Genomic DNA, 21,794 nt, shown 5'->3' with positions numbered 1-21,794 from the left:
AGAGCATCTACAATATCACTCTTACTGAGATATACAGACTCAGGGAAGTTTTGATCTGGAAGAGGTCTTAGAAGTAATATGTCCTCTCCCTCCGCATCCCATGTTCTCAATTAATGAGAAAAATGTAATTTTACCCCCAACAATAGTTAGCTAGAAGGCTGATTAAATTCTGCAAGTTTATATTGGGATTTTGTTTTATGATTACAAGTTGTCAGTTGCAGCGTAAGTGATGGCACGTATTTGGCAAATCTTTTGGAGGTAGGATAAGAGATTTCACTCTTCTTTTAGTGATTTACCAGTCAGTTGTTGAAGAAATGTCTCCACTTGCCATGTTAGACTTTTTTAAAAAATGTATTTTTATTGAAGTATAGTTAGTTTACAATGTTGTGTCCATTTCTGGTGTACAGCATAATGCTTCAGTCATATAGGAACATACATATATTCATTTTCATATTCTTTTTCACCAAAAGTTACTATAAGATATTGAGTATAGTTCCCTGTGCTGTACAGTATAAACTTGTTGTTTATCTGTTTTATATATAGTAGTTAGTATCTGCAAATCTCGAACTCCCAATTTATCCCTTCCCACCCGCCTCCCCTACTAGTAACCATAAGTTTGTTTTCTATGTCTGTGAGTCTGTTTCTGTTTTGTAAGTAAGTTCATTGGTCCTTTTTTTTTTTTTTTTTTTTTTAGATTCCACATATAAATGATATCATATGGTAGTAGTTTTCTTTCTCTTTCTGGCTTACTTCTCTTAGAATGACGTTCTCCAGGTCCATCCATGTTGCTGCAAATGGCATTATTTTATTCTTTTTTATGACTGAGTAGTGTTCCATTGTATAAATATACCACAACTTCTTTACCTAGTCATCTGTTGATGGACATTTACTTTGCTTCCATGTCTTGGCTATTGTAAATAGTGCTGCTGTGAACATTGGGGTGCATGTATCTTTTTGAATTAAGGTTCCCTCTGGATATATGCCCAGGAGTGGGATTGCTGCATCATAGGATAAGTCTGTTTTTAGTTTTTTGAGGAATCTCCATACTGTTTTCCATAATGGCTGTACCAAACTACATTCCCAACAATAGTGTAGAAGGGCTCCCTTTCTCCATACCCCCTCCCACATTTATTATTTGTGGACTTTTAAATCATGGCCATTCTGACTGGTGTGAGGTGATAACCTTATTATAGTTTTGATTTGCATTTCTCTGATAATTAGCAATATTGAGCATTTTTTCATGTGCCTATTGGCCATTTGTATGTCTTCATTGGAGAATTGCTTGTTTCCGTCTTCTGCCCATTTTTGGACTGGGTTGTTTGGTTTTTTCCTATTAAGTTGTATGAGCTGTTTCTATATTGTAGAAATTAAGCCCTTGTCAGTCACGTCATTAGCAAATATTTTCTCCCATTCCATAGGTTGTCATTTTGTTTTGCTTATGGTTTCCTTTGCTGTGGAAAAGAATATAAGTTTAATTAGGTCCCATTTGTTCATTTTGCTTTTATTTCTGTTGCCTGGGTAGACTGCCCTAGGAGATCATTGCTGAGATCTATGTCAGATAATGTTTTGCCTATGTTTTCTTCTAAGAGGTTTATAGTGTCTTATGTTTAAGTCTTTAATCCATTTGGAGTTTATTTTTGTGTATGGTGTGAGGGAGTGTTCTAGCTTCATTGATTTACATGCTGCTGTTCAGTTTTCCCACCACCATTTGCTGAAGAGACTGTCTTTACTCCGTTGTATGTTCTTACCTCCTTTGTCAAGGATTAATTGACCAAAAATTTGTAGATTTATTTCTGGGCTCTCTATTCTGTTCCATTGGTCCTTATGTCTGTTTTTGTACCAATACCATGCTGTTTTGATTACTATAGTTCTGTAGTCATATTAGACTTTAATGGGATACTTTATATAATATGAATATCCTAAAGCCATCCATTCCTCCATCCTTAGCTCTTTACTTCCAGGAAATTGTCTTAAGCAATGCCATAATACAAAGAAATGGTAAGATTAAAATGGCAAATATTCAGTGAATTCTTACGATGTGGCTGGGACCATGATATCGTTTGTCTTGCAGTGTCATATTAAGGGGCGGAAAGAGCAAACAAGTTTGATAAGACTATTCGAGACTCAGTCTTTGATCTGAGAGTGTTGCCTATCTACCGTGGGAACTCCAAGTAATGTATTTTCAGAGTTCTCCTTGTCCTGGAACAGCCCTGGGCCATGGGTCCACACAGTGCCTGCTCGCTACACTCTCAGAAGTCACGGCCAAGATGCAGATAAACTCTAACAAGCAGAAGAACCGTGAGAGCTGAGAGTATGTGAGAAGAAGTTGGATACTCTGTTCATCTGAACTCTGTCACCCCTGGAGAGGTTTCATTTATTTCTTTGTTTGTTTTAAGCAAATAGGAGTGAACGCATGCTGAGGTGGGAGGACCGCTGACCCCATCTGCTCCTTCAAGATGCCCTGAATGGCCAGCGTGTTGCATTGTACTCATAGGTGGACAAGCACTTGTTAAATGAATGGATCGGAAATGAAAACTAGCGAGAACTAATTTTTTTATTCTGTTGAAGGATATTTTTTTCAGCATAGACCAAAAACAAAACAAAACAAAAACTATTCGCTATTTGATCCCCGTAGTAAGCATTGACCATGGTTTTCAGATGAGGACCCTGAGGTCTGATGGAGGGTAACTAAATTGCCCCCAGGCTCGTACGCTTTAAACCTCCTTCTGTCTGTCTAACACCCCACCCCCCGCCTTCCTCCTGTGTGTGATCCGTGTGTACATGACTCTCCAAGGTTGACAGGAGCAGACAGTAGGATACAGAGAAGCCTGGCCAGCATCCTCCCAGGACTGCTGCTCCTCACGGATACCCGACAGCCCCCAAACCACCATGTATGCCTGGTCCCTCTTTACGCCCCTGTGGAATCCCACTCCCATAATTATGTATCAGAGACTCCACGCGTTACTCTTTAGCACAAGAAGGACACGTTCTTTCAGGTCATTAAAAGATGGGGACTTGGCAAGGTGAAGGATGGAGCTAAAAGGAGAAACAACAAAGAAAGAAAGAAGGTAACGTTTGAAACCTTTTCCCCTGGAACTGGGTTGAGATTATTGCAGATGGAAAATGTGGCTTAATTTTTTTTAACTAATTTAAAGTTGTTAAGTCCTGGGGCTTTTAAAATAGAAATCAAACCTCAAATTGAGATTTTTGCCCCTTCTATGTAACATTTAGGCTCCCAAGGAAGATTATAATCGATGCAGGGTCATCAGCACCCTGTTAACAAAGCGCTTTATATAGAACCATCCATGACGCCTTCTCTCCCACGTTCAATAAAGCTAGTAACAAGAGAGCTGCCTTCTCAGAGGAATTCTTTCAACCTTTCAGAAACAAAATGTTTCATGCTAATTCCCGCTTAATTGGAGGGAAGTCATTTCTTGAAAATCACTGAATATGAGTTTGAAGTCTGTTCCATCCCTGACCTCTTTAATTCAATCAAGGTCACTTCATAAACTTGCCCAAACAGCACTATTTCTCAATTAGAGAAGAGGGGGGAGAGCTGTTTTAAAAAGCGTTTAGTGTTTGATTAATAGCGCTTAACTGGGGCTTCAGCACTTGCAGAGGGATTTCAGGGAGTCGCTAGTAAGAATAAAACATAGCTACCTGAAAAATTATACTCGTCAGAAGCCAAAAGCAAATCATTTTAATGAGCACAGCAAAAACTGCTTTTTGTGGGGATGCGAGAAAGATGAGCATACTCAATATATAGTGGGTTTTAATATCTGAACAACTCTCTCCCAGGGAAAAATTGCTATAATTTAGCCATCCAGACAGTTTATAAAATACGTGTGCTATTCCCGCCCAAGGACTCGGAGAAGATGAATCCTGAGTCTGGCGAAGCTGGGCTTCGTTGCCCTCAGGCTCCGGGGGTGAAAAGATGTGAGAAGTTGTGTCCAGGTGAGGCATGTGAGCAGAAATCAGGAGTTCTGAAAATAAGTTTTTGAGAGACTTTCTTGCATGTGTCCCTCCCATGTTCGAGGCCTGACCGAGGACTGCCAGGCTCGCCTTGATGCTCTTTTGAAGAGAGGGTCACTTGGGTGGTCCAACCGCCAGAAGGGCTCGGAGAAAGTGGCCTGCAGCAGTGAGAACTGATGTCCCTGGAAGAGAGATTTTTAGGGTCACCAAACAGAGGGAAGAAATAACTTAGAACCAGACGAGGTCAAAGGCCCCTTGAGGGATCTTCGTTTTGTGTCTGGCTTGGCCTGGCACGTGTTGTCCCTTCTCTGAGCCTCAGCTTGTTGGCAGTAATGTAAGGCTCATCCTCAGAGGGTTTCCTCGAGGTCATAAGAAATAACCAAATCTGGGATTCTGGGGCATTTTGAATATGGTACTCCGGCAATGTGGACACTGCTGAACTGTAACAGAAGGTAAAAGGAGCTGTTTCCAGCCCTGGCTGCACACAAGGCAAAGGCAGACCTGGGAGGCTTTACACAAACACCGATGCCTGGGGGTTAACGCCCAGGAATCTGTGTTATTCAAATACTCCTCAGGCAAGTCAGATGCACAAGGGATTGGAAACCGCTGGCATGTAACAGAGGATTGATGGAGGTCAATTGTAGGTAGGAAAGAAGGAAAATGGGGGAAAAAAAAAAAGGGTGAAATAAGGTAATATGAGAACAAGAAGAAATGTAAATGAAGTAAAAGAAAAAAATGCTTAGTGGAGAGGAGGTGACTGACAGAGGACCAAAGAAGGAAGAAATGAAAGGGAGGTGGTTTATTCGTTTAGGTACCATGTGTATGACACAGGTAGAGGATTCCTCTCGTCCTGTCTGTGTGAGCTGCATCCAAGTATCCTTTGCTTAATGGAAAAATAGACCCTCCTAGTTTGGAGGGAAGAAGGAATGAAAGTAGCCTGATGCAGAAAAATGTGATGAGAGCCAAGGACAGAGTCCCTCCTCTTCTCTGACTCTCCGAGAATAGCCAGGGACTGTGTTCTCATCCATCAGTGGTGAGAGGGAAGCGGGGGTGCCTGAGTGGTTGCCAGAGAGAACGGCCTCCGAGGACCTAGTGACCAGGGGCTGGGGGAGCATGCGCAGGAGGGGTCTCCTGTCCTCCAGGGAGACACTGGTCCGAGGGCCCTTGGTCAGGGGCGAATAGACCCCACAGAGCACAGAGGTGCAGCCCCGCCCCTCCTGGGTACCAGCCACCACAGACCTGCTGCAGCCGAGCTTTCTCCAGAAATATAGCTGCAAAAGAAAGCAATGTACAGCCCCATCTAGTAGATCAGAAAAATGTGTTTTGGAGACACTGGCTGGAGGACTTATGAAAGCATTGAGTCACAGCGTCATCACGGGAGAGGCATTAAGTAGCATTCGGAGAGGAACTGGGAGACAGATTAATGCAGTGTGAGAAGGCAGATGGCAGAGAACCCTGGAAGGCCACGGTGGACGGTAAAAGCTGGAGAGGAGAAGGTTCTTTCAATAACAGAGAAGTCGTTAGAAAAGGCTGAGGGAAAGCAGGTGTCAAAGAAAAATAATGAAAGAAATACAAGACTGGGAGGCAGTTACGAAGAACCAGTGATCTTGGTCACTAAAAGCTAGTAAACTGGTTCTAGAACTTTGGCATGCGTCAGAGTAACCTGGAAACTTGTCCACGTGCATAGCCTCAGCCCCCATCACAGAAACTGGTTCAGAGGGTCTGGGGTGGTCCAGGAATTCTCATGGGGCAAATGGAGGCTGTGTGCGGGACAAGCTGTGAGAAATACTGGCCTGGAGATACCAGTGATTGTTCAGACCAGTGTGATTCTACCTTGATTGTGTACTTAGAGAGGATGGGACTCTTTGTCCCCATGCCAGGCACAAACACCAGTGCTTAAACCGGTGTCAACGCTGGTGACGAGGCTGGTGAGGAGGGATCTGACTGGGCACCACTTCCCACCAGCCTTGGTCCCCACTCGAGCTGGAGAGTTTGAGTTTATGCAGGGCACGAGACCTGAGGGAAGAGAGAGGCTTTCCGTTCAACACATCTTTGTTATCCCAAGGATTTGGCGTCTTAAAATAGAAGCTTTGTGGGAAAGGTCGCTCTTTCTTGCCAAGGGCAACGCCTTGAACTGAGAACACGCTTCAGGTGTGGGCTGACTCCACTGCACATTTCAGGGCGCACTGAATTCTATGCGGTAGAAACCACCCGTTTAAGAGCATGTTATGTGAGGGTGAGGGGGTTAGAAGGAGTAGGAAGACGTCACTCCTTGAGGCAAAGGATTCTTGAAGAAAATTAGAAGTGATCATCTGTTAAAAGGGAAAAAATCTGCCGGTTGGGAGGAGAGAGGATGACAGCCCTGGCGTTGCAGTTTGATGAGGAATGAGAAGGGTGATGCCTTCAGGGGAGGGGTTGCTGTTTAAAGCCGCTCTTTCTTTTTGGATGAGACCAGCCAGCAGTGAGGGTGGAGCACGGTCCCCAGGGGAGGTGGGTTGTCTGTGAGGGAGGGGGCAAGGCCAGGGAGGGGCTGTGTTCCGGAAAACCTGTGTCATTCTGTGGTGTATCTTGGTCTGTCTGACAGCCCTAAAAAAAAGAATCTTTAAACTATCCAGAGGGTTGGAAAAAAGGTAGTCTTGTATCTTGGACATTGAAATAGAGATTGCAAGTGAAAAAGAAAGCTGAAGTCTAATAAAAAAAAAAAAGAAAGAAAGAGTCCTGGGTGAGTGGGGCAAGGAATGCCCCTCTCCATGTGCCTGATGCCAGGACGTGGGGCCCTCAGCAGCCCAGCGTCCTCTCCTCACCGCACTGATCGTGCCCGCCGGCCTTGGCACCGTCTTCATCTGGAGTGGCAGGTGGAAGTAGTCGTCACTGTGGGGAAGCCCCACTCCCACTTGCCTTCAGCTTTTCACAGTGAGAGCCTGACTTCGAGGCCCAGCCCACCCCACCTTCTTCTGGAAGGCCCCCCCCCCCTGCTCTCCTTTCACAGCCAGAAGCCTCCCCTCCCTTGGTCCAACCACCACAGCACGTGGTGGAGGGAGCAGGTAAGTGGCTTCCCCAGGTCCTTACCTGCGTCAGTCCCCCCATCGCTGGGCACGGAGCTCCGAGGTCAGAGCAGGCACCGAGCTGAGGTTCGTGGGAGTCACTGCGGATCTGCTTCCCTGAGGATGCTACAGGCACCCCTCACCCACCAGAGCATCCATCAGAGTTTTAAATGGCACACTCACCTTGCTGTGGGAGAGGTGGGCATGCCTCTTCCCTTCACTTACTTTCCTCGGAGGAAAATGGGGAGAGCTGGCAGGAGGTCTCAGAGGATAATAGCATCGATGGAAAAGCGATAAAGCAGAAGGTGAGTTCTCAGCAGTGTCCCCACGGCACTGCACAACACAGCCACCATTGGTACAGACCACTTCCTTAGGAGGGGCTGTGCGGAGGGAGGGGCAGAGGATCTTCTCTTCCTGAGTCACCTGCTGCCGGTTGTGCCTCCAGACTCACATCTAAGTCTTTATAACAGGATCCAGCCTAGCCGCCCTCTCCAAATTACCCTTATTCCCCTGGCCTCACACAAAGACGGAAATAGACACTGCCTCGTGCGTCTGTTTGGCTCTCCCTAATAATAGCTAATGTGCAGACTCTAATACACATGGCAAATATAAAACGTTATGTCAATGCTAAGTTGTAATAATAATAATCCTGCACAGATGTAGCAGAAGGAATTTCCGCGAGCGATCTGAGGCAGATTGCTGCTTCAGTGGTGTTACAAGCGCTACTGCAAAACAGATCGATTACAGTTTGTCGGGAGCGTGAGAGGCTACCTTGTGGGAGACCAGACTAGGATGCTCTCCAGATCCTCGCCGGGATGCTGGGAGGCACCAGCCTGACAGCAGCCTGAGGGCCCCGTGCTTTCGTCTGGTCTTCTGAGGTCCATCTGGTCCTTGTCTTGGGTTTTCCTGAGCCCATTCATACCCTGGGGACTCTGTGGGAAGAGGGGTTTTCACCACCTTTACTCCAATCAAAGGTGCAGGACATTTAAAAAAGCAGAATATAGAGTTGGGTAGGCACTGGGCTGGTGGTCCTCTGGGAGTCCTGGGTCAGCCCGAGTCCCTGGACACGGCTCTCTTCGTGGAGACCTGGGAACCAGCCGAGACCCAGGAGCTCAGCAATCAGTAGCCTCTGCATCCATTTCCAAGGAGAGAGACACAGGGCAGAAGGAGGGACCCCTGAGTGGATCAAGTCAGGCCTCAAGATTCAAGAACTCTGAGTTTACCTTCCGTATGGATCGTTCATTCCCAAATTCTCCTGCAGAAGAGCCATGTGTGTTTATTTTTAAAGTAGACTCATCCTTTCTGCCTCCAGAGCGGAGCCTGTCTCCAGCAGGACAGTCCCCCCGGCAGAGCCAGCAAGGGCATGGTTTACCTCCGTTAGGAGCAGATCCAGCCCCGCGCAGCAGCCCTGGTTCCCTTCGCTCTACAGCTGCAGCACGGACCGCACGAGGCCGCCCGGGTAGCATCGCATCACGACACCAGGGAGTAGGGGTTCTGGGGTCACGCTTGCCGAGTGTGAGCCCTGCACCTCCCACCAGCTGGGCAGCCTCCACGTCTCTCAAACTCAGCCCCGTCGCCTGTGAATTAGAAATAACAGTCGTATTGTCTAGATCGTGTTTTTGTGAGGGCGAAAGGAGATTATGCAAATAATAGGTTTAGCATGTTGCCAGGAAGTAAAATTGTTAGCGGTCACTACCTCTGTTACTGTTTCTGCTGCTGCTACTGTTGTTTGGGGGAAAGAGGGGAAGGAAAACAGTAGCGATTGTATCTTTTGCCCCAGTCTCCCCCTCCCTCCATAAGGAGGTGGCCGGGGGATGGGGATGGGGCTGGGACAGGATGACCTTCACTGGTGCAGAGCATGGAGCTGGGGCTCATTCAGAAGGTCAAGAATGAAGCCGGAATGACAGGCTGAGCCTGTGGTGCCCCGAGGAATATCTGTCCAAACATGCCAACTATAGCCCCGGTTCAGAAGCAGGGGGATATACAGAGCCATGGTCTGAGCAGCCGTCTCCAAGGGTGGTCTCGGCTGCAGCGCTGCCTGGAACTTGGAGGAATGTACATGCTCAGACTTCATCCTGGACACACCACGTTGAAAACTCCAGGGGCCCAGAAATACGTGTTTGAGCACACCCACCAGGAGTTTCTGATGCCAGCCAGTATTTGGGAAACTCTGGGTTTGAGTAATACCAGCTGTTTTACAAAGAAGTCCCACATCTTCAAGTGGCTTTACCAGAAGGGAAAAAAAAAGAAGTTTATTTCTTGGGCACTATAGAGTCCAAAGCAGATAGTCTTGGTCAGTGGGCACCTTTCCTCCACTTGATGAGTTAAAGACCCAGGCCTGTTCCCAGCAGCAGGAAGAGAATGAGGGAAAGTGCCAAAGACACACGTCACCCCACACCCCCTTCGCATTCCATCAGTGAGAACCAGTTGACGGCAACCCCTGGGCCTGTCACTTCTCAGGAACAAGCTTCACTCAGTGAAGGAAAGCATGACATTGGGTACACAGTGTGCTGTCTGTGCCAAAATGAAGCAACTGGACACCCCAGGCGCCCTGCAAGAAAAGAGGCAGAATGCAGGAGGCAGATGGAGCCTGGGGATGGCCCCTAAGTCCCCGGGCCAGGGGAGCTGGAAGGTGCACAGACATCATGCGGCCTGAGACCCATCCAGCCATCCTGGGTTCTGGATCTATCAGCACACCTAGCTGTCTGGGCAGCAGCTGATAAAAATCCTTGAAAAAGGTGTCCTTTGCATGTGGGAGGGAAAGGCACAGCTCAGCACGTCCTCCAGGCATGCCAGGGGGACATCTGGCAAAGTGGAGGGAGGGCATTAAACACACAGTCCCCCAAAGACACGAAGACAAACAGTTCTTGAGAAATCCAGATATTGTTAGAAACAGTATGTTAACGTGTTTGATTATTTAGTTACATCTTGCCTGAGCATGAAAAAGATATTAACATACTGTCAGCTTACTGGGACATAACCCAAAATAACTTACATTTTTCATAGCGTGCTAATTATTTTTCTGAGGCTGGCTTAGGCTGGTAAGAGAGAGATTTCAAGGCTTTCACCAGATTATTTACTTAAAGAAGTTAAGCATGCCGTTATCTGTTCCCATGGAAACACAGTAAGTAATGCAAGAGACAGAGGAGGAGGTCATTCTGACCATAGTTAATATAAGGAACAATGCTTTACGTAGAACCTAGTAAAGGATGCAGCAAGGTGCTGGAATACCTTTCAGTCTCTTCTTCAGCAGTGCAATTTAATCTCTGCATCAGCTTTCATACACTAGTGTCACTTTGGTAATTTTTTGTAGCCCAGGGCTAATTTTTGAAATGTAATTTAATCTTACTGAGCAAAGTCTTTTCCAATATTGTTCGTTCCTTTTTTGGTCCAATCAGAAAATCCCCATAACAGAGTTTTCCTAAGGTCCCATGCAAGTATAAACCGATGCCTACACTGGATTTGCCCTCGTGGATTCCACGGCTCCCCGCACAGGGCTCCTCCATTAACAGTAGCTTGGTGAATGAGCTCATAATAATCCGGAGGCCCCACTGGATTCCGCAGTGCCTTTAAAAGCACCCAAGGAAAATTCAGTTGTGTTCAGAATCATTTACACTTAAAGTGCCTTACGGTATCCTTTTTAAAAATTTTATTGAAAATTGGTAATCCACCTGTTAGCTAAATATTCTGTTTCCTGTTTATTGGAACGCAGTGCACTCCTCAGGGATTCCTACAAAAAGATGCATAGTGGTGTTTATTTTGAATCCGTATGCTTTTTTGAATGGTGGATTTGTTGTACAGTCTCTCAAGGGTAAACTTTATCAAAAGCTTGATTATACATTTTTTAAAAACTGTTTAATTGAATGCAGTGTCCCAGAAAGAACAAAGGAGAAAAAGGCAGAGAGAGAGAAATGAAAGGGTGGACCCTCCCAGTTTCTGAAATTTTAATACTCTGAGAAGTGGTGTTAAGTTAGAAATTATTAGAATTTTGTTCCCTTTAGAGCTCTGGCCCAGGAAACGTAATCTAGCCTCTTCCAGGAAGCCTCATCTGAGGGTGGATCCAGGCAGCTTCACACTGATAATGTTTACAGACAGGTGGCCAGAAGTTAAGTGGAGTCAATATACAATTTCTCACCCTTTAGAAGAGAACCACTTTGCTGCCACGTGAGTAACCAAAAAAATTTTTTTGCAAATATCAAGCTTGAAATCATTTAATAAGGAATGTAAATCAGTTATATGCCCCAATTATAAAAACATTGAAGGGATTGGCTATGGTATTGATTTGAGGGGAGGGGAGAGGGGAGAGTTACAGCTGCTGTTTTGGTTTTTTTTTTTCTTTTTTTATATAATGATATCACACATCTATTCAGGAAGTACAAACGACACAGTATCCTACTTGGCAGGGACAGTGGTCACTTGGCTTAGCCAAGAATAAGATCCGTCAGCAATGCCATTCCACAGGCTTATCAGGGAACCCCTATAATAATGGATGGTGCACTTCCCTATATGTATTTAGGGTCACACAATTTATTTAAATAATGTTGCTGACACATGCTTTATGGCTGCTTACACTTTGCTACACAGATTTCAGCATATCTTGCCGACTGTGCAGTTCATTTGGAAAATGTAATTTCCATCCCTGCATACTAATCGATTTCTTCACAAACACCTGCTATCAGTTATGATAATAAAAATGCCACTCTGAATTGAGAAAGGGCCAAATAGAGCTTCCTAAGGAAATGACTTAAGTGTCTTTGAATGCCACTAAATGTAGTAATGTGCGTCTGTGGTGCCAACACTTTTTTCGTCGTTTACATTTTCTGTAATTTTGCCCTATTACAACGTCTCTCTCTTAAATGATGCCTCATAACCATTTCTTTAAGGGTTGGTAAACTGAGTCGTTAGGCACGGGTATCTAAGGGCCTGGACGAGGTCTAAGGTTGGGCTGCAATGTGTTAAAAAGCACTAGCTCCTATCCCTGGGAACACCCTGGAGAGTTTCTGACTTTATAAGCCCCTGAAAACTGTAAAATTGGCAGCTCCTTGGTTTTGCACACAGGTCTACACCGAATAAAATTTCCTTGATCCATCCTCTTCAGCCTCCAGTTCATTCCACGCACCATTGCCAAACTAATCTTCCTAAATCACCAGTTCAGACATGTCCTTCCACTACCCAAGTACCTTTGGTGGTTCTCCGTTGGCCGCCCCATCCATCCCAGCTCTCCAGCCTGACTGCTGAGCCTCCACCCTCTCTCATCACCCGACTTGGCTCACCGTCCTCTCACTGCTTCCAGACAGACTCTTGCCTCGTGGTCAAGCTTCTCTGCTCCCTGCCTCGAATATTCTACCTCCATTTCTCATCTCTGGGCTTTGCTTACGCCCTTGCTCCTGACTGAGATGTCCCTCCCCAGTTCTTGAGCTTTCAGCCTTCAAAGTCCTCTGTTATTATTCCAGTCTGCACTTCCCTTTCTCTTCTTTGAACTCCATAGGATGGATTCCCTCATCATAAACCTTGGCACTAAGTTAGTTGCTCATTTATTTATCCAGCCAACACTTACTGAGTGCCTACCGTATGCCAGGAGTCAGGCTGTTCTCTCTTCCTAGAATGTGTTCCTTTCAAATGTGTCAGTTTCTGTTATATTTCAAGCTCCTTGAGAGAAGAGACATATTCTGTCTCCTTACTTTGTGATCCATGATGCCCAGACAGGCCCGGCACAGAGTACATGAGCAGTAAATGCTTGTTGACTAATTGATCCCTGATGGTTTGAGGTAGGGAATTTTCTGGTTAATTGCATGTTCTATTTGATTAGCATTTCAGTGTGTACTATACGTAATCATTTTGCAAAGCAGAATACCGTAAAATACTCACTATAAAATCACTGTTAATGTAATTTGATGGTTGATACTGAAGGAGAGAACTCGCTGGGGTTTCAGAGCACCTCCGGAAAGATCTGTCATCCTGTGCGGGTGGGACAGCTGAGAGGCTGACCTCGGTCTGGCTCTGGGACTGGAATTGGGGGTGGGGTGAGGTGTGGAAATGATCCTAGACTGAGGATCTGCCGTCTGCCGGGCAGAGGCTCCACACCACACCCTTAAAAACTGGAAGTTCCTTCTTTAAAGATGTTTCTGATAACCAGCCTTTAAAATATCTTCACTTTTCCCTTACTTACAAAAGTAGAGAGTGAGTTTTTCAAAGGAGGAGGAAGAAAGTATGGGAAACTGGCGAGAAGGTAGAGCGGGAGAATTTGGGGATGTTATCAAACAGTCTGGTAAGAACTAAACCCATCTGGCTGGCAGGATAGCCCAGTGACTGGGGGAGTAGGGGCTCTGAAACCAGATGTGGGTTTGAGGACTGGGTTTAAGGCTCCTTTCTTCATGGGATCAGACAAGTTCTCTAACTTCCCTGGGCCTCATTTCTCTCATCTGTAAAGAGCAGCACCCACTTCAGAGGGTTGATGGGGCCATGAAGTGAGCTAATTTGTGGTCCTCTGTCTGTTGTATGGTGAGTGCTCAGAAAGTAATATTATTATTATTATTGGAGAGACCACCAAGCAGTAAGCTGGAAACTGGGGGAACGGAGTCCCCATCCTCAATTTTGTTTTGTACCATCCACTCTTCTCTTTTATTCGATTTCAGTTGCCCGGGGAGCCTTAGCCTGGAGATCTGTAAGACCCTGAATTAACTGTCTCGTTTTCTCAGTAAGGTGGAGATGTGAGTGAGGGCTGAGTCTGCACGCTGGGAATTTCAGGCTTCAGGAAGGAGTCTTAGGTAGTTAATCTGGTGGTGAAACAGATGCAGCTAGGTTACCCTCCTGATAAGAGTTAGAGGAAACAATTTGTGCAGTTTGTCCCTGCGGTAGAGCAGGGAGGAATGGTGTGCCCATCATTTCCCCCCTCTCCAGGGCTGCCCCGGCCGCATCCCTCCACCTGGGGGCCCACTCATGATTTAAAAGAAAGCAGCCCTCCGAGGGGCTAAGCCGTCCTGCCCAAAGGCAGAGGGCAGCCGTGGGGTAGATACAGTGGTTGTCTGGAATTCTGAGTGCTCTCATCACCTAGCAACACAGATCGATTTCTGAATGGCAGCCTTGGATGGGGGGAGGGGTCAAGAGACAAGAATTTGGAAGGAATTAATCCTGTGCCCGCGTTCGTACGTGAGACGGGACAAATAGAATAGCTGAAAATTCCCCAAGAAGCAATGCTCACCAGCTGCATAATAAAGAGCCCCGCGGGAAGGCATCTCGTCTGGGTCTGAACGTTAAGAATCCGGGTTAAAGGGAGGCTCTCCTTCCACACGGAAGGCCCTCCAGCTAGGCAGCAGGCAGGTGGCTCACCGGAACTTGTTCTGTTTGCCCCGCAGCCCTGGCCGCTCAGGCCTATGCACTGAAAGAGGAGAATGACAGCCTCCGGTGGCAGCTGGACGCCTACAGGAATGAGGTGGAGCTGCTGAAGCAGGAGAAGGAGCAGCTTTTCCGAACGGAAGAGAACCTCACCAAGGACCAGCAGCTCCAGTTCCTGCAGCAGACCATGCAAGGCATGCAGCAGGTACCACGCCCGCGCCGCCAGCCCCGTTTTCGAGAGGAAGGGGAAGGGACGTGCGTAGTCAGTGGAAGTGAAGTGGCAACCATTTGCCAGGCAAGGTGGGAGGAGTGTTACCAAGGGCAAGTTCGTGTGCCTGCCGCACCACGAGGCCAAACAAACTGAAACATCAGAGTTTGGAGCAGAGAAAGGTTTCTTGCAGGGCTGAGCAAGGAGGACGGGGTGGCTGATGCCTGAGAAAACCCCAAACTCCCTGAAGGATTTCAGCAAAACATATTTAAAGGTCAGGAAAGGGAAGGGAAGGGAGGGGAGGTCACAGGGTACGTGATGAGCTTGTGTACAATCTTCTGATGGGTTGATGTGGAGGTAACAGGGCAGTCAACACCATCAACCCCCAGGCGCCAGAAGGTCTGGGGGCCACGAGCCCTTGATCATCAAGCAATTAATTTCTTCCCTTTGGTGGTGGTTTTAAGCATCTGAACAACTCAGGAAATGTACATGAGATATTGTCATCTGAAGACTTCAGAGAGGAGCTGCTGCAGAGGATGGGGGGAGGAGCCTGACCCTGGAAGGCCCCCCAGGGTCCTGCTTGGTTACAGAAAGACAAAAGAAAAGTTGCTAAGGACAGGAAAGTGGAAAAGTAGGATCTGGAGAAAAGCCAAGCCAAAGAAATAAGACAAATTATTACCCTCAAGGTGGGAAACGGAGGAAGAGAATCTAGGAGCCTGAGCTTTGTATGTGAAGTTTAGCCTCATGGCAAACGGTCAGAAAATCCTTGCCCATCCTCACGTGAGTGTTCCGTACCTTAGAGCTCTGTCCTTTAAAAGCAGGCCAGCTGATTTTTACAACAGCCTGGCGAGTTTGTTCGTTTCCCAGGTCGATGAAAACATAAGCTATGTTATTTCCACTTCTCCTGGGTTACACCTAGCCTGTAGGCAGGTTCTGTGGACATGCTCCATGTTTAAGAAATGTTTGTGGATGGAATGGATGGAGCACTAGAATCCGGGGGGACAGGCAGCTCTAGAAACGGGCCAGTATCTGTGCTTTCATTAAAGAGCGACAGACACGTCCACCTGGCACACTCAGGTTAAAGCCGTGTCCTTCCAGCTGTTGTAAGAAAGAGACAGGAGGTGTGGGCTTTGGAGGGAGAAGAACATGGCCTGTGGGAAATGAGGGGATGGAGGGGTGGGCAGGGGACACCTGGGCACTGGCAGAGGAGGGGATGGAATCAAAGACTCAGAGCTGGATTTATATCTGAAGACATCAGCTGATGTGTGATGCACTTGAGATATTTGGGTCTTTGTGTTCTCTTAGAATAACATAGCCGAAATTAACAAAACAATAGCATAGCCGAAATTATCATCACACATGAGTATTTTATTTATGACTCCTCTGGCTATATAAATCTAATCACTCTTTCCTGGAAAAAAAAATTGTTTTTCTTTAAACAAGGGAAATATAAGCAGAATGAGGAGAACTCATACACTGAGTAGGATATTTTTTTAAATCCCCCCCATCCGTAGTGACTGCTCTCAAAGACCAGGAGCCTGAATTGCCTACAAAAGTGTCTTAACGATTAGAGGTAACTGCTGCAGAAACCTTCTCCAAGCAGGGAGAAATAATTGAGAGCAGGGAATATGAACAAGAAGTGCAGATGGGGATGTAAACAAGTTAATGACAAGTCACAGAAATCCTGTCTTAAACATTTCCTGCCGTTTAAAAGCAATTGTGGAGTCTTGGCTTTTTGAGTCCTGACTAGCTGATCTTCACAGCGTGTGTTAGACCAGTCAGTGAGATTCAGAGGTCAGGGCCAGCCAGGAAAATGTCATTTATAGGTGTTGCTCAGGTCCCCACACTTGGAAATCGGTCTGACAGCTGCAGTGCGAGGCCCCCGGGTGGTCCATATGCCCCAGCCCTGGGTGTGCGTGGTGCCTTCGAAGGGAGGAGAGTCTGCCCGTTTCCCCAAGGACTGTGACACTAGATCCAGCCTGCAAGCTACTATCTCACAGCCCTTTTCCTCCAGGAAAGAGAATCCTGGTTGCTTTAAAAGCTGACAAAACCTGTAAGATGGCTGAAGATTCAAATCTGAAAGAAGTCAGAGGCGGCGAGGGTGAGCTAGCCAGGCAGGAAGAAGCACTTCGGGGTGTCGCGTCTGCCGGGCACTGGTGAGCCTCGTCCACCTTGGAGCAGTGCCACCACTGAGCTCCAGCCCCTTAAAGGAGCTGTTTCGTTATTGCAGCTTCTCCCCTGTTTGCAGAATCCCCTGGTCAGTAGGAAATGTCCTTTAGTGTGCTTGTTTTATTTTGGAAGGAATTTTGTTTGGGGGTTTGTTTTGGTTTACCCTGGTTCAGTCTAAACCACAGTCTCACAGTTCTGGACCTCAAAGTGCAAGACGAGGGTGATGGCGGGGTTGGTTCCTCTGTGGGTTCCTCGTCTCTCCCCTCACTTCCAGTGGTTCTCTGGCCACCTTCTTCCTTCCTCAGCTTGTAGACGCGTCACCCGGCTTCCTGTCTTCATCTTCAAGGCGTCCTCCCTGCGTGTGTGCCTGTGTCCAAATTTCCGCTTTTTATCAGGTCATAATTTGTACAAAATGTGAAGGGACCCACACTACTGCAGTATGACTTCATCTTGACTGATGACATCTGCAGTGACTGTTTCCCGATGAGCTCATGTTCTGAGATACCGGGGTTTAGAACATCAACATATAAATTTGGGGGGAACACAATTCAATCAATAACAGACACAGAGTATATTGTCAAAATAGATTTGTTGAATGGAAGAACGGATGGACAAATGTACAGAGGCAAGAGCCAACCTGGCGCCTGGGGGGAGCTCTGGGTTGTTTGAGGTTCTTGAGTCATAAGGAGCAAGGCCAAGTGTGGGGAGGGCTGATACCCTGCAGATTCATGCAGCACCTTCTGAGCACAGGGGACGCACTCACTCAGCGGCAGTAGTTAGGATTTCCACTTTTACTGGTTGTTAGACGGATGCACGACGATCTCTGTGGCAACCCATCTTTAATACAGCTTTTAAATTCATGTGCATCTTTCTACCTTAACCACTTTGAATAAATTCCCACAATTTGCTAATGTGAGCCCCACTGCGAAGAATTCTCCTTTCTTTTTTTTTCTTTTTTTTTTTATTAAAGTATAATTGATTTTGCTTTTTACTCCTGACTTTAAAACCCACTCTCCATCTGCTCGCTGTCCACTTTACAAATCAGAAAGTCATGATCTCACAGGAAAGTCAACAGATGGAGGAGGGGCTGGCCTCCCACATGTCCTTGTTTGAGCAACTCGTCTACGAGAAATTATTTCTGTAACAAACAAAACAAAATACGGAGTCTTAACAGCCTTGGGACTGGCGTGCAATTTTTAGAATTGCCTTCAAGTGTAGCCAGAAAGTGTCTAACCTTTCTTCTCGTAATCCCTTAAGGATATGTTCACTGACTTCACATGGTTTCTCATGAGTTCACAAAGAAAACATTACGGGCAGAGTTCCGAAAAATGAACAACCCTTGGGCGACTCTGTCTGGCTGTTTCTCAGTCTACCCTGCCTTGCATGTGAGTCACAGTTTAATATTAGAGATTTCATACAAAAGGAAATAATAGCTTATATCCATGGTAACACGGCAGCCTTTACCTGATCTGAAGCTGGCGAAGAAGTTAACTGGTCTCTGCCATGGGGAGAGTGAGAGCATGGGTTTCCATTTGTACCTTTAGGTACCCAAGGAAAAAAAAATATGTATATATATATTTGAATTCTTATTTGTCTTCAGATTACTGCACTGAATTGTTTTCTTAGGTATATATATGTATGTGTGTGTATATATTATATATATATAAAATGGAATATATATAGAGAGAGAATAGAATACTACTCAGCCATAAAAAAGAATGAAATAATGTCATTTGCAGCAACCTGGAGATTGTCATACTAAGTGAAGTCAGACAGAGAAAAACATCATATGACAGCACTTATATGTGAAATTTAAAAAATGATACAGATGAACTTATTTACAAATCAGACACAGACTCACAGACATAGAAAGCAAGCCAAAGGGAAAAGGGGGTGGGGGATAAATTAGGAGTTTGGGATTAATAGACACACACTACTAAATATAAAATAGATAAACAACAAGGACCTACTGTATAGCACAGGGAACTACTTTCAATATCCTGTAATAAACTATAATGGAAAAGAATATGAAAATGTGTGTGTGTGTGTATATGTATGTGTGTGTGTGTGTGTATATCACTTTGCTGTGCACCAGAAACTAACACAATATTGTAAATCAGCTATACTTTAATTTAAAAAAAGAGAGGGAAAAAATGATCTTATAAAAAATACTCTTTTGAGGGGGTACAATTCTGTAAATCTTCACAAATTCATACACTCATGTAACCACCACTACCACAATCAATATATAAAACCATTCCATCACCACCCCTAAAATTCCCTCATGCTCCTTTTTAGTCAACCCCACTCCCAGCAGCCCCTGATTTGTTTTCTACCCTCATGGTTTTGCCTTTTCAAGAATGTCATAGAAGTTGAGTTGTACCTTGTGCCACCTCTTGAGTCTGGCTGCTGTCACTCGGTGTAGTGAATCTGAGATTCATCTGTGTTGCCGTATGTGTCTGTTGTTCATTGTATTTATGCTGAATGGTAGTATTTCACTGTAAGGATGAGCCATTTATCTAGTCACTAGTTAATGGACTTTTGGGTGGTTTCCTTTTTGGGGCAAATATGAATAAATCTGCAGTAAACATTCCCTTGCAGGCTTTTCATTTGGACATAATTTTTCACATTTCACTTGGATAAATACCTAGGAGCAGGATTTACTAGGTCATATGGTGAGTGTGTTTGACTTTTTAAGAAACTGCCAGACTGTTTTCCAAAGTGTCTGTACCCTCGTGCATTCCAATGGGATTATATGAGCATTCCGGTCATTCAGTGTCCTGATCAGCCAGCACTTGGAACGGCCAGTTTGTTTTGTTGTGTTTTGTCTTATCTTTTTCATCCACTGTAATACATGTATAATGGCCTCTCATAATGGTTTCAAGCACACGTAAGTTTAAACCGGATTTATATTTTCATTCACGAGGATGAGTCAGTATGTCATATATTTTAAATAACCAGCTTAAAAATCAGAATTCTTTTGAAGCCATGTGTAAATCGTATTGACAGAATTGATACATATTTAGATAACAACAGAATACCATTATAAGCTGCTGATCATAAAACTCTGAGTGACTAATGATGATTATGTCAGTAGGTTCCTCATATATACCTTCAACCGATGCTCTAATACTGTTAGCAAATGTCATCTGAGGCCCAGCCGTCTTAGGCCAGTAAACCATTGGCCCATGTCCAGCTTGGCTTGACATTAGTAAAGTCCAGGGCTGGTCAGCTCTGTTGACAACTTTCAGCCAGGGCAGATCAGGGAAAAATTGGGAAAAAGAGGACTGTTATAATCAACACCATTTTAGAAATTAAGTAACAAGTGTTTTTTCCCCTTATGCTCAAAGAGGAACATATCTGAGATTTCTCTGTATATGTATTATAAAACTTCATCTAGGCTAGTTTTGTCAAAGACGACAGAGAAATATGATAATGTTACTTTCCTAAAATACAAAGTAACCCCAGCTAGTTTTGCCAAACGTTGGTTGAGAATTTGGGGATATGGATTAAGAAATGGATGAAAGTATGTTAAAATTAGAACATCAGTGAGTGCATCTGACCACTTAAGTAAAGTTAAGCACCTCCTCTGAAATCTTCCTTAAACTATTCAGTTGCTTAGTAAGTACTTTTTATAGAGAGAGTGAAAAGTTTGTGTTCCGTTCCCCTCCCAAATTCTTATGTAATGAGGTCTGATGTGCACATGTCGAAGTCAGGATAATTATCATGCAGCAGGAGTCATACCATGGACTGCGACGATGGTGGCTGTGGTGGCGATGTAGTGGGAGGATGGTGTCCATGGTGGGGATGGTAGCATTTTTGATCACTAGAAAATTTTTAGGGAAAGACAGGTAAAAAGAACTTACCCAAGACAACTTTAAATAATTTCACTTTAACTTCTGAAAAAAAGCATTTCCCTTAAATATTGTGAAAATCCTAGAAAGTCCAGCCACCCACTCCTCTGAGTGGTCTTCACAGGGGTGCTGAGAAGAACTCGGGTGAGGTGCTGCAGGCAGAAACCACAAATGCAACAGGAGTCTCTGTTCCCTTGATAATTTTTCACTTTTGATTTCTGTTTTTATTTTCATTCTGAAATGCCCAGCAGTCAGATAATGGACCTACCAGGCTGATGCTCTGTTCCCACTTCCCCTGTATCTCATAGTATCTGTCTTAAACTTTATCTCTTATCCTTCCCATTGAAGTTTCTATTTGATAATCATGCTATTTTATCTGCAAATGTTATTTGTGTTCTTTGATTATGATCTTTTCATGCAGTCTTATTTTTTGGTGGCAGTATCTTTTCAAATCTTTCTGAGAATACTAAGTGGAATTTTTTAAATTCTTTTTTGTTCCCGAATCATTTCTGTTTATTCCAGGACTGGCTGTTTGGTTTTCTGTGTCTCCGTTCTGTCTCAGTCATGCTCCAGGTTTCTTCTCATGTGAGGTGATGCTCGGGATTCTGTTTATATTTGGGCTCGAAGGCTTGGTTCACTTTTCTGGGACGCCACGTGGTTTGCTCATTGCCGAGTCCAGGTCTCCTCCACGGCTGAGTCTTTCTCCCATGCAGGGCCTCACTGACCAGCAGGCTGCATTTTGAGGAGCACTGGGGACCCCACGAATACCAGCGTCTGTCATACACTAAGAGCTCCCTGAAATTCTCTTCCCATCCTCTTTGCTCTTTTAAGTTTATTCATTGACAGGACATTTTAATTGCCTGTGAAGGAAGGAAAAAGGAAAAAGCAAACACACTGGGTCTGACATTTGAATCAGAACCTGCTTCAGGGGCTTCTACCTTTAATCTAGTCCTTGAATGAATTCCTGGTGAGCGTGGTGCCCGGGGAGGGAGAAGAGGAAGCGTATTACACGTTATCCCTGCGGTCCAGGAAGTAGGGCAGGGAAGGGCAGCAAGCGCATCTCCCCAGTGTCTGAGGGGCAGGAGCAGAGCAACTTCAGGCAGCATATTTTGGAATAAAAATAGATGTTTCAGGAGGAGGAGACAGAGATACAGATCAGAAGGGTTTGGGGGAGGAAGAAAGGAAGACAGTCTGAAAAAAGGTGACTGGAAG

General features: G+C 45.3%; 1 protein-coding gene across 7 annotated transcripts in view; it reads left to right on the top strand.

The window, feature by feature from the left end:
- The window catches only part of ENOX1 (ecto-NOX disulfide-thiol exchanger 1), a 512,511-nt gene that overhangs the window by 408,080 nt on the left and 82,637 nt on the right, over nt 1-21,794 (top strand). For all 7 annotated transcript variants that reach the window (XM_032496083.1, XM_032496086.1, XM_032496080.1 and 4 more), the window contains one exon: nt 14,372-14,556. In XM_032496083.1, the coding sequence (XP_032351974.1) occupies nt 14,372-14,556 (185 nt within the window). The remainder of the gene's footprint in view (nt 1-14,371; nt 14,557-21,794) is intronic.

The sequence above is a fragment of the Camelus ferus genome, chromosome 14 (assembly GCF_009834535.1).
Source record: "Camelus ferus isolate YT-003-E chromosome 14, BCGSAC_Cfer_1.0, whole genome shotgun sequence".
NCBI classification, from domain to species: domain Eukaryota; kingdom Metazoa; phylum Chordata; class Mammalia; order Artiodactyla; family Camelidae; genus Camelus; species Camelus ferus.
The sequence above is the reverse complement of the archived record's forward strand: the minus strand, read 5'-3'. Positions and strand labels throughout refer to the sequence as shown.